The 10938-nt window shown below is 36.7% G+C and overlaps 1 protein-coding gene across 1 annotated transcript in view; it reads right to left on the reverse strand.

The window, feature by feature from the left end:
- The window catches only part of SMURF2 (SMAD specific E3 ubiquitin protein ligase 2), a 52232-nt gene extending 43452 nt beyond the window's left edge, over positions 1 to 8780 (reverse strand). Inside the window, exons 1-2 of the mRNA XM_029213362.1 lie at positions 6363 to 8780; positions 500 to 608 (exon numbers count right to left, since the gene is read on the reverse strand). Of these exons, the coding sequence (XP_029069195.1) occupies positions 500 to 608; positions 6363 to 6453 (200 nt within the window). The 5' untranslated portion in view covers positions 6454 to 8780. The remainder of the gene's footprint in view (positions 1 to 499; positions 609 to 6362) is intronic.
- Positions 8781 to 10938: the final 2158 nt, after the last annotated feature.

Raw genomic sequence — 10938 nt, forward strand, 5'->3', positions numbered from 1 at the left:
AAACAGTTACCCTGAGAATTGGAATCAGGAGTAAGAATGGGACAGTTAACTGCATTTTCCCATTAAAAGACCTACAGTATCATCTGCTTTTGTAAAAACAGTACATATGCTACTATGATTAAAATAAAATGTAGAAGAAACCATCCATATAAGAAACAAAAAGAATGCCTATGAGTGTACTCCAATTATGATTTCTGATTTATACTTATAACTGACCTAAAGTGAATTAATACCTTTATTTGATTGAAAAAAAGGTGTGTGGGGGGGTTGCTCTATACTGTGTATCCATTTTGTTCTTCATGGGCTTATTAAGCATAGCTCACCTTCCAAAACCAGCTATCAATAAGCCAAAGTACTTTCACACTAGGTTTTGCATCCCTCTGTGAGGACCAAATTACACCACAGATCAAATGCAGATCATATTCAGTGATTCTTTTCAAAGACTATATCAAATAACAGTGATTCCATGTTTCATTTCAAATAAATTGTTTAAACCTACAGGTCATAATGCTGATTCCATTTTGGATCAAGTGTATTCTTCACAGTATCTGTAGAATGGCACTGCCCAGATCCATCAACCACCACCTTAGCAAATGGATCAGGAAGCCCTGTGGGGAAAAAAGGGAGGGTTCTTTTTTAATTAAAGAATATTTTGACATGGAAGATTAATTAAAGATTAATATTTGCTACAAAAGATTATTCCATTCTTCATAAAAAGTTTAACGATAAGCTATAAATGAAAAGTGGTCCATTTTAAAACTAAGATTAAAGTTAACTCTACATTAAATATCAAAAACTACATTTTTTCTTGCTCCTATCTCAAAACACGCTCAGCTTAAACTACCAAAGTCTAGAGATTACTTTATAATGTATAAGTTATCATAGATCTTTACCAGCCCTTTAACCCCAGAAAGGTGAATGCTTAAAACATCCCTGGCTCTCTTAGAGATTTCCCACGGTCTCCCTTAGTAGCTCATTTAAAGGAAAGAACTTATTAAAGTTTTCACACAGTAACACAGGCTACAGAGATATCAAATTAGCCAAAAAGTTTTAATGATTAACTATCATGAGTGATGAGAAACTGAAACAAAAAATTTAATACCCTGCCTTAAAAGAGAATACTATCTAATTGGGAAAATTGAAACACCATACATTAAAAACAAAAAACCAAAAAAAACTCCTGAGAATAAACAAGTTTTTGACCATACTGATTATAAAGAAAGCACTTATAATACTATGTCAGGCACTATTCTAAATGCTTTACATATGTTAGATCTCTTAATCTTCAAAATTACCCCATGGGGTAAATACTACTATTCCATTTTAGTGATGAGGAAACTGAGGCACAAAGGGGTTAATTAACTAGCCTGAGGTCACCCAGTAGTAAGTGGCAGAGGCAGGGTCTAAAGTTTAGAATCTAAACCCATGCACACACAGTCTGGTTCTTGATTTCATGCACTTAACCACTATGCTGTATCACACCTCTCATTTACTATGTAGTTCAACAGTGAGTACAAGAGCTCAGAAAAGCAGGAGAACAAGTTGAGTGTGAACAATAGAAAAAGGCTTTCTTCTGCCCCGCCTCCCACCCCCCTACCCTCCCCCCCACCTTTTTGAGGGGATGGGACTCATCTGGGCTTTAAAGGACAAACAGGAGGCGTTCCAAGGAGGGTATAACAATATTTGAAGGACTTTGAGGGGTTTAATCAAAGCATTTGTGCTAAGGTGTAAAAGTAAATACTGTTGGAGAGATAAGACGGATCCAGTAAGAGAGGCTTAAAAGTCAGAAAATAAAGGCTTGGAATGACTGAGGTAGAGAACAGGGAGCCACTTTAGACGCTTGAGCATGGCTGTAAATACACTGTCATATTTGTCTACTAGTGGTATTCAGAGAAGGAAAGATTAAAGGTACAGAGAAGCTGTTGTAAGCTTCATACACTAGGATGAAGAACGGTAGGATGAGTAGAATTTTAAAAGTCAGGGGACGAAGGTGGAACTAAATAAAATATTGGAGACCACAACAACAGTTTAGATGTGAGACATACTGAGATACTGTAAATTTCCTAGGGACAGCTGAAGACACTAAAATGAAATGTTGTTAAGTGTTGATAATTGCAGAAATTTTGTACCTTGATATATCTATGCTAATTTTTTTAAGTCAAGATACTAATCTGCCAAGATTTAAGGCCAGATAGAAATCACCTAGCCAGTTTCCCAATTCTATGATTCTGTGATCTGTCAACTTCAAATAAGTAAGAAAAGACTAATATTTAAGAGTATTAAGTATTTAAGAAAAAACCTGGCAAGTTAGCGTAGCAATCTATTTAACTATATTGTTTAACTAAGTTTAGCACTATTCATATTAGTATTTCAATAATACCTAACCATTTGTAGATGTGTCTAATGGAAGAATACCTTCCCCTCTACCTTCAATAACATTAAGTATTTTTCTCCTGGGAGGAATCCATTTTATCTTGTTCTTTTGATTCTACCATCTAAACAAATAAACAGATAAATGTATGTCTGCAAGCAAAAACAAACAAAAATCACATTTCTAGCATTCCCTTTAGATGGTGCTTAACTAGTTAAAGAATTAGGGCTGAGAAAAACAACATTTTCCACACAGAAGTCACTAGGTGTGGCTTCCAGATCCTTATTTAAGTATGAAAGTCTAAGTCCCATCCTCCTATGTTTCCCTTCTGTTAAATAATACAAAATACAAGCTCTATTCCCTAACAAAAAAAATACCTAGGTTTCAACTTACCTGATTATATTATTCTACAAGAATTTAACTTGAGAGCCAAGTTCTTCCAGTGCAGTCAAAGATATCAAGTTTTCAGAAGTTAGTGAGACCTCTAGCGGTAAATATGAAGTGGCTAAAGTATTTTCTGTATTTTTTAAAATTTCTCAATTCTCCCCATCATTTCTGAGTCATATAAAATAGCTAAAGCTCAGGAACTTCCTCACTACACTAATGCACTTAATGAGCTGCAAATAATGAAACAAAAATTTCAACTTAAGAGTTACTTACCAGAGAAAATAAAGCTTTATTTTTGATTGGGGAAGAAAAAATACATTCAACCAACCATGTTGCAGCTCACTGACTTCAATTTGGCCCCTATACAAACCTTAACAAAGTACCTTACACACAAAGTTTTTACTTAAACGTTGCATAAAAAACGGAAAGAATTTGATACTAATAAAAACATTCTTTTAAAAACACAGATAATGGATAAATGGATAGATAGGTGATAAAGTTAATGGCAGAATCTAGATGATAGGTATTCACTGTAAAATTCCTTATATGTTGCTATGTGTCTGAAATTCTTCCTGCCAAAATTTTGGGGGAAGGGGGATGTACTGTACTTGTTTTTAAAAGCCAGTAAGTTTGAAAATAGTTCCAAAAAATGCGTTAGCAAAACTTTTCTCAGCAAAGATAGATACCCTGGAATAAATAGTATTATCTCAAAGTATACAAATTCCAAAAGACAACACATGACACTGCATTTTTTTCTATAGTTAAATATATTTATATATACACACATATATAGTCAGCCTATAGTCATGCTTCGTATTAAAATTTACATTTCCCATTCAACACGATTTAAACTGATTTACAAGCAAAAACAGCTATATTACAGTATCAATAACTGCATTCTGATCAATAAACGCACACTCTCACTCAAATTTGATTAAGGGATTTAGGAACTATTATTTAACTCTTTCTCTGAAATTAATGTGGGCAACCCTCAACTTATAAACAGATTAAAAATAAATATAAATCTATCACAGCAGGAGGACCTCCGCCACTGTGAACCTGCGGGATATTCCATCCTTGGCTGAGTCCCTTCTGAAAGCCTCAGGATTGGCTTTCCTGTTTTCCTTTCCAGGGTCATCAAGTGCTTTTTCCATTCTGAGTTTTAAAGATAATCACACAATTTCCCCTAGTTTTCTTATCCCTGAAGCAAGCTCACAACTCAAGAATTTTTATCAATTTTTACTGCTTACAACAAAAAAAAGGGGAAGATTTCCTTCTTTCCTTTTTTTCACGTACAACTTAAGGACAGATAAAGATCATAAAACTGATAATAATCGGCTCTCAGGGGCTTACAGAGAATTAGAGTAAGATTCCTCTAGATTTCCTAGGAAAACTGAAACAAGGATATCTGATATTTTATTGGAGAAGGTGTGTCTTGGGACTCTAGGTGAAGGAAAAGAATTTGGGAAGGAAGGCTAGGAGACAAAACTGAAGAGTTTGTCTTTAAAACCAGACCAGTTGTCTTGGGGAGTATAGAAGAAGCTCTAAGAGTGTGCACTACTCACTTCCCTCCCTCTTCTCCTTGTCACCTGCCTATCCAATCCCATTGGCCACTTTGCAGTCCCACTAGGATAAATCCTACCTTGGATCAACCTTAAGGAGGGTAAAAGGAGTACACATTGGCTATTAGGTTATTAGCAACAGGGATGAGGTGGGTAGTTCAGCAACAGCCTGTGAAAATAACATTAATTGGTGGCAGCAAGGAGAGAGGCCACACTGGCCTCTCCTCCTGCGGCATGCTATGGGGTAGAAGGCACATGGTACATAAACTGAAAACTGCTTAATTATGTCCCGGACTATCCTATTTAATTGCTTTCCCATATAAGCATAATTTTTCAATTACATAGTTTATGCTATTTTATAAACTTTAATTCAGGTTCTACTCTAGGAAGACTAAGTAATAAAATTTCAAGTGGAATGAATTAAGTATGGTTTAAAAATATATCAAGAGCTTATTACTTCTTTTAATCAAACACTTGAAAATTAACTAAGTCAGATATTAAATTAGACAGCATACATAGCCAGTTTTTGCTGGCTGATAGGACCTGAATCTAAAAATCTAATGAACTTCTCTATTTCTAACTTCAAATAATTTTACTTATCAAATTTTGCTGGCTTAAAACGTATGGACACCAAGGGGGGAAACTGGCGGGGCGGGGTGGTGGTGGTGTGATGAACTGGGAGATTGGGATTGACATATATACACTAATATGTATAAAACAGATAACTAATAAGAACCTGCTGAATAAAAAAATAAAATTCAAAAAAAATTTTGCTGGCTTGGACTCTTTTTTTTTTGTTTTACTGAAAATCATATCTTTTTTAATGTATTTATTTATTTATGGCTGTTTTGGGTCTTCGTTGCTGCACGCGGGCTTTCTCTAGTTGCAGCGAGCAGGGTCTACTCTGTCTTTTTTTTTTTTTTTTTTTTTTGCGGTACGCGGGCCTCTCACTGTTGTGGCCTCTCCCGTTGCGGAGCTCAGGCTCCAGACACGCAGGCTCAGCGGCCATGGCTCACGGGCCCAGCCACTCTGCGGCATGTGGGATCTTCCCGGACCGGGGCACGAACCCGCGTCCCCTGCATCGGCAGGCGGACTCTCACCCACTGCACCACCAGGGAAGCCCAGGGTCTACTCTTTGTTGCGGTGCACCAGCTTCTCATTGTGATGGCTTCTCTTGTTGCGGAGCATGGACTCTAGGCGCATGGGCTTCAGTAGCTGTGGCGCGCTGGCTCAGTAGCTGTGGCTTGTAGGGGCTCTAGAGCACAGGCTCAGTAGTTGTGGCACATGGGCTTAGTTGCTCCACTGCATGTGGGATCTTCCCAGGCCAGGGATCAAACCCGAGACCCCCACATTGGCAAGCAGATTCTTAACCACTTAGCCACCAGGGAAGTCCAAAAATGATATCATTTTTACATAATAATTTAAAGCAAATGTGAAGTATAATATTATAGGGTAAACACACACATGTGAGTGGTACTTCCCAATCTTCCCTCGCAAAACTTAATCCTAAATAAAGCCACAAAAATTTTCACAACACATTGGCAAAGAGACTGCAAATATGTGAACTAAATGTCTGTTTTGGAGTCTGAGACATAAGAGATTCTACGATCAAATGTGGCAGAGATTTCTTTCCTATACTCTGGAAATTCCAAGCAGGCTAAATGACTTCTCTTCCTTCCAATGACTCCTGAATGCATGGGTAAAATTTCCTATAAAATGTTACGGGAAAAAGTGCTTACGAAATAATCTCAAACCTTTTCTAGAAATCTAGTAGTATGCACACCTTCAATATACATTACATTCGTCTGCATATACACACACGTTTCACACAAATATGGGGGGGGCAGTGGATAAAGGGAAAGGGGCTAAGGAGCACAAAATCGTCTTTAAAACATGTGATGCCAAAAGCCTCTGAATCAAAGAATTCATAAAACAACACTGAGTATATTTCTGAATAGAGAAATCCCTAAACCAGACAATTCTGAAAGTGCTTTCCAAAGAATCTACACACAACATACAAGATTTAAAGTTAATTTACTTACGGAAAAAATCCTTTTTCACCAAGTTTTTTGCACAGAGTACTGTAAAGGAAACAAAAAATACATGGGAAGAATTAAAATGGTGAGACTGCATTGTCAAAGTTTCATTTCGAAACACTGAAAATACCAGTGAATAATAAATAAACACTAACTATAGCAAGGTATGAAATATGATCACAATCTTTGATTAAAGACTAGCAAAAGACAGTTGAACCAGTGGTGGCAACTTCAGCAATGATCACCAGTAACAGCTGAGGGCAAGAAAGTTTTTAAATCTGGTATTCTAATAAAGAACCACTTCCTATCTTCCATCAAGATCTAGTCTCAGAGTAGCTTAGTGGCAAGGGAAAAATATAGTTCTAAGGAGGAAATATGTAAATTGGGGGTTTTATATATATATTTTTTTAAGGGTAAAATATTTTTATAATGAAGAGGATCACAAGAAAACAAAGCTTAATTGATACTGGTGACATTTTTTTTTTAAATGACATTCTGTTATTTACTCTCCATCTAAACTCCACAGAAACATTGGCTCAATGACAAGAGAGATCTACTATACCTTCCAAAAATTAAGTTAATAAATTGAGATAGCTATCCCAAATCCACATTCTCTGGATTACCTTGCATTAAATTATCACTTACACAGTGATGGCTGCACAACCTTGTGAATATATTAAAACCATTGAATTGCATGCTTTAGAGGGATGAATTTTACAGTATGTGAATTGCATGTCAATTTAAAAATCACTGTTTATACAGTCATTAACTTCTTTAATCCAAACTTGTTACAAGTGAAGGGAAACCACCAATTTCCATATATTCATATTTTAATTTATAAAATATCTATGAAAGTAATGTTGGGTTAACTTCTACCCACTTCTACTCACAGTTTAAATGGTCTGTTCAATTAGTTACACTTATTGGAAGTTTAGTGTATAAAAATTCATTTAACATAAACCTTGGGAACAAGTCTAAATATAATTAACCACTTGAAAAGTTCAAATAAAAATAATTTTGAACACAGATGCCATCAGTAAATGAATAAAATTATTAAGTAAGCACAAGATACTGATTTACTAGTCAGAGTCTCTTAGGCCCTGTCATAGTTTAAAAACATAAAAACTCAATCATGAAAGCTAAGGCCATAACTCGGAGTACCAAATCAGAAACTTGATTTAGAAGAACTCTTCCCTAGGGGCTTCCCTGGCGGTCCAGTAGTTAAGACTTTGTGCTTCCACTGCAGGGGACACAGGTTCAATCCCTGGTTGGGGAACTAAGATCCTGCATGCCGCGCGGTGTGGCCAAAAAAAAAAAAAAAAAGAGAGAGAGAGAAAACCAAGAGGGTGGGTGTTGTTGTCATATAGAACCTGGAACTGGATCTGATTAAACGTTTTAAGAAAAAAAAAAAAAGAATAACTCCTCTATAAATTTTTATTATCATCATATAAACTGAACAGAATACTCAGGATCAATACATATACAACACAGACATAAATCCAAATTATAATCTCCAGTATTGACGAGGCATTCATAATTTTTAACCACCATCCTAAGATTCAAGATGTAAAATAAATGCACACCCTACTTAAGAGAAATAGAAAATATATGGGAAGTCCTCCAACTTCTTCTCACTAAACCTACAAACGTACTGTTTCAACACTCATTCGTTTTTTCTTCCTTCCACTTACAATGTCTACTCTCCTAACACCATCCTTCTGCCTGTACTCTGGATCTCATACCCAACCCACCACTTTCTCAAGAACTTTCCCTCCACTTCCTCTACCGATTGCCTCATCAGTATTTAAACATATTCAAGTCTTGCCCATACCTCCCCACTCCAGCCACCATCCTACCTCTTTTCCTTCATAATTAAACTACTTTAAAACACTGTCTACACTTTGTGACTTCACTTCTTTATATCCACTAATGCCTCAATCCACTGCAATTTGGCTTCCACTCTCACCATTGCCCCTATACTGCTTCTCCAAAGCCCTGGGGACCTAATTAATAAATCCATCCAATGGACACTTCTCATTCTTTATCACACTTGACCCCTGAGGGGTATTTGCCACTACTGACTACTCCCTCTTCTAAAACCCCTCTCTTCCTTTGGTTTCTGTTTAACACCACATTCACCTGGTTTTACACCAAGCATAAAATTCATTCAAAGTCTTTTATGCCAGATCTTTTTCCTTTGTTCCACCCATGAAACTTGAGGTTCTTCAGGGCTTTACTTTAGGTCCTCTTTTACTCTATAAACCGAGGAGCACAGATATCCATCCTGTAAACCTCGGAATTATATATAAACTGTTAATATGCTCAACAAAATATTAGCAAACTGAAACCACGTGATCAAGTTGGATTCATCCCAGGATCACAAGGATGGTTCAACATATGAAAATCAATCAATGTGATACACTACATCACCAAAAGACAAAAAAAAAACACATGATCATCTCAATAGGTGCAGAAAAAACATTTGATAAAATTCAACATCCATTCATGATAAAAACTACAGAGGGAACATATCTCAACATCATAAAAGCTATTTATGACAAAACCACAGCCAACATAATACTCAATGGTGAAAAGCTGAAAGACTTCCTGCTAAAATCTGGAACAAGACAAGGATGCCCACTCTCACCACTTCTATTCAACAGAGCATTGGTGCAGATGACATGATACTAGATATAGAAAACTCTAAAGACTCACACAAAAACCACTAGAACTGATAAACTAACTCAGCAAGGTAGCAGGATGCAAGATTAACATACAGAAATCTGTTGCATTTCTTTATACTAACAAAGAAATATCGGAAAAGGCAAGTAAAAAAAAAAATTCCCTTTAAAAGTGCATCAAAAAAAAAAACACCTTAGTAATAAACCTGACCAAGGAGGTGAAAGACTTACATGCTGAGAACTACAAAACATTGACAAAAGGAAATTGAAGATGATTCAAAGAAATGGAAAGATATCCCATGGTCTTAGATTGGAAGAACTAACACTGTTAAAATGGCCATACTACTCAAGGCAATCTACGATTTAATGTGATCCTTATCAAATTACCCATAACATTTTTCACAGAACTAGAACAAATAATCCTAAAATTTATACAGAACCGTAAGAGACCCAGAATTGCCAAAGCAATCCTAAGGCATAACGCTCCCAGACTTCAGACAATACTACAAAGCTATAGTAATCAAAACAGTGCAGTATTGCCCCAAAAACAGACATATGGATCAATGGAACAGAATAGAGAGCCCAGAAATAAACCCACAAACCTATGTTCAATTACTCATCAACAAAGAAGGCAAGAATATACAATGGAGAAAACACCAGCAAGCAGTGTTAGGAAAACTGGACAGCCAAATGTAAATCAATGAAGTTAGAACACTCCCTCACACCATACACAAAAATAAACTTAAAATGGTTTAAAGATTTAAATATAAGACACAACACCATAAAACTCCTAGAAGAGAACATAGGCAAAGCATTCTCTGACATAAATCATACCAATGTTTTCTTAGGTCAGTCTCCAAGACAACAGAAATAAAAGCAAAAATAAACAAATGGGACCTAATCAAATTTATAAGCTTTTACATAGCAAAGGAAATCATAAACAAAACAAAAAGACAATCTACAGAATAGGAGAAAATATTTGCTAACAATGCAATTGACAAGGGCTTAATTTCCAAAATATACAAAGAGCTCATACAACTCAATAACAAAAAATCAAACAACCCAATCAAAAAATGGGCAGAGGGCTTCCCTGGTGGCGCAGTGGTTGAGAGTCCGTCTGCCGATGCAGGGGACATGGGTTCGTGCCCCGGTCCGGGAAGATCCCACATGCCGCAGAGTGGCTGGGCCTGCAAGCCATGGCTGCTGAGCCTGCGCGTCCGGAGCCTATGCTCCGCAATGGGAGAGGCCACAACAGTGAGAGGCCCACGTACCGCAAAAAAAAAAAAAAAAAAAAAACTACAATGAGGTATCACACACCAGTTAGAATGGGCATCATCAGAAAATCTACAAACAACAAATGCTGGAGAGGGTGTGGAGAAAAGGGAACCCTCTTGCACTGTTGCTGGGAATGTTAATTGATACAGCCACTATGGAGAACAGTATGGATGTTCCTTAAAAAAACTAAAAATACAATTACCATATGACCCAGCAATCCCACTACTGGGCATATACCCAGAGAAAACCATAATTCAAAGAGACACATGCACCCCAATGTTCATTGCAGCACTATTTACAATAGCCAGGTCATGGAAACAACCTAAATGGCCATTGACAGATGAGGATAAAGAAGATGTGGTACATATATATAATGGAATATTACTCAGCCATAAAAAGGAACGAAATTGGGTCATTTGTAGAGACGTGGATGGATCTAGAGACTGTTATACAGAGTGAAGTAAGTCAGAAAGAGAAAAACAAATATCATATATTAATGCATATATGTGGAAGCTAGAAAAATGGTACAGATGAACCAGTTTTCAGGGCAGAAATAGAGACACAGATGTAGAGAACAAACATATGGACACCAAGGGGGGAAAGTGGCGGGGGGGTGGTGGTGGGGG

This window comes from Monodon monoceros, unplaced genomic scaffold, assembly GCF_005190385.1.
Source record: "Monodon monoceros isolate NGI ecotype Baffin Bay Population unplaced genomic scaffold, NGI_Narwhal_1 Super_Scaffold_9, whole genome shotgun sequence".
NCBI classification, from domain to species: domain Eukaryota; kingdom Metazoa; phylum Chordata; class Mammalia; order Artiodactyla; family Monodontidae; genus Monodon; species Monodon monoceros.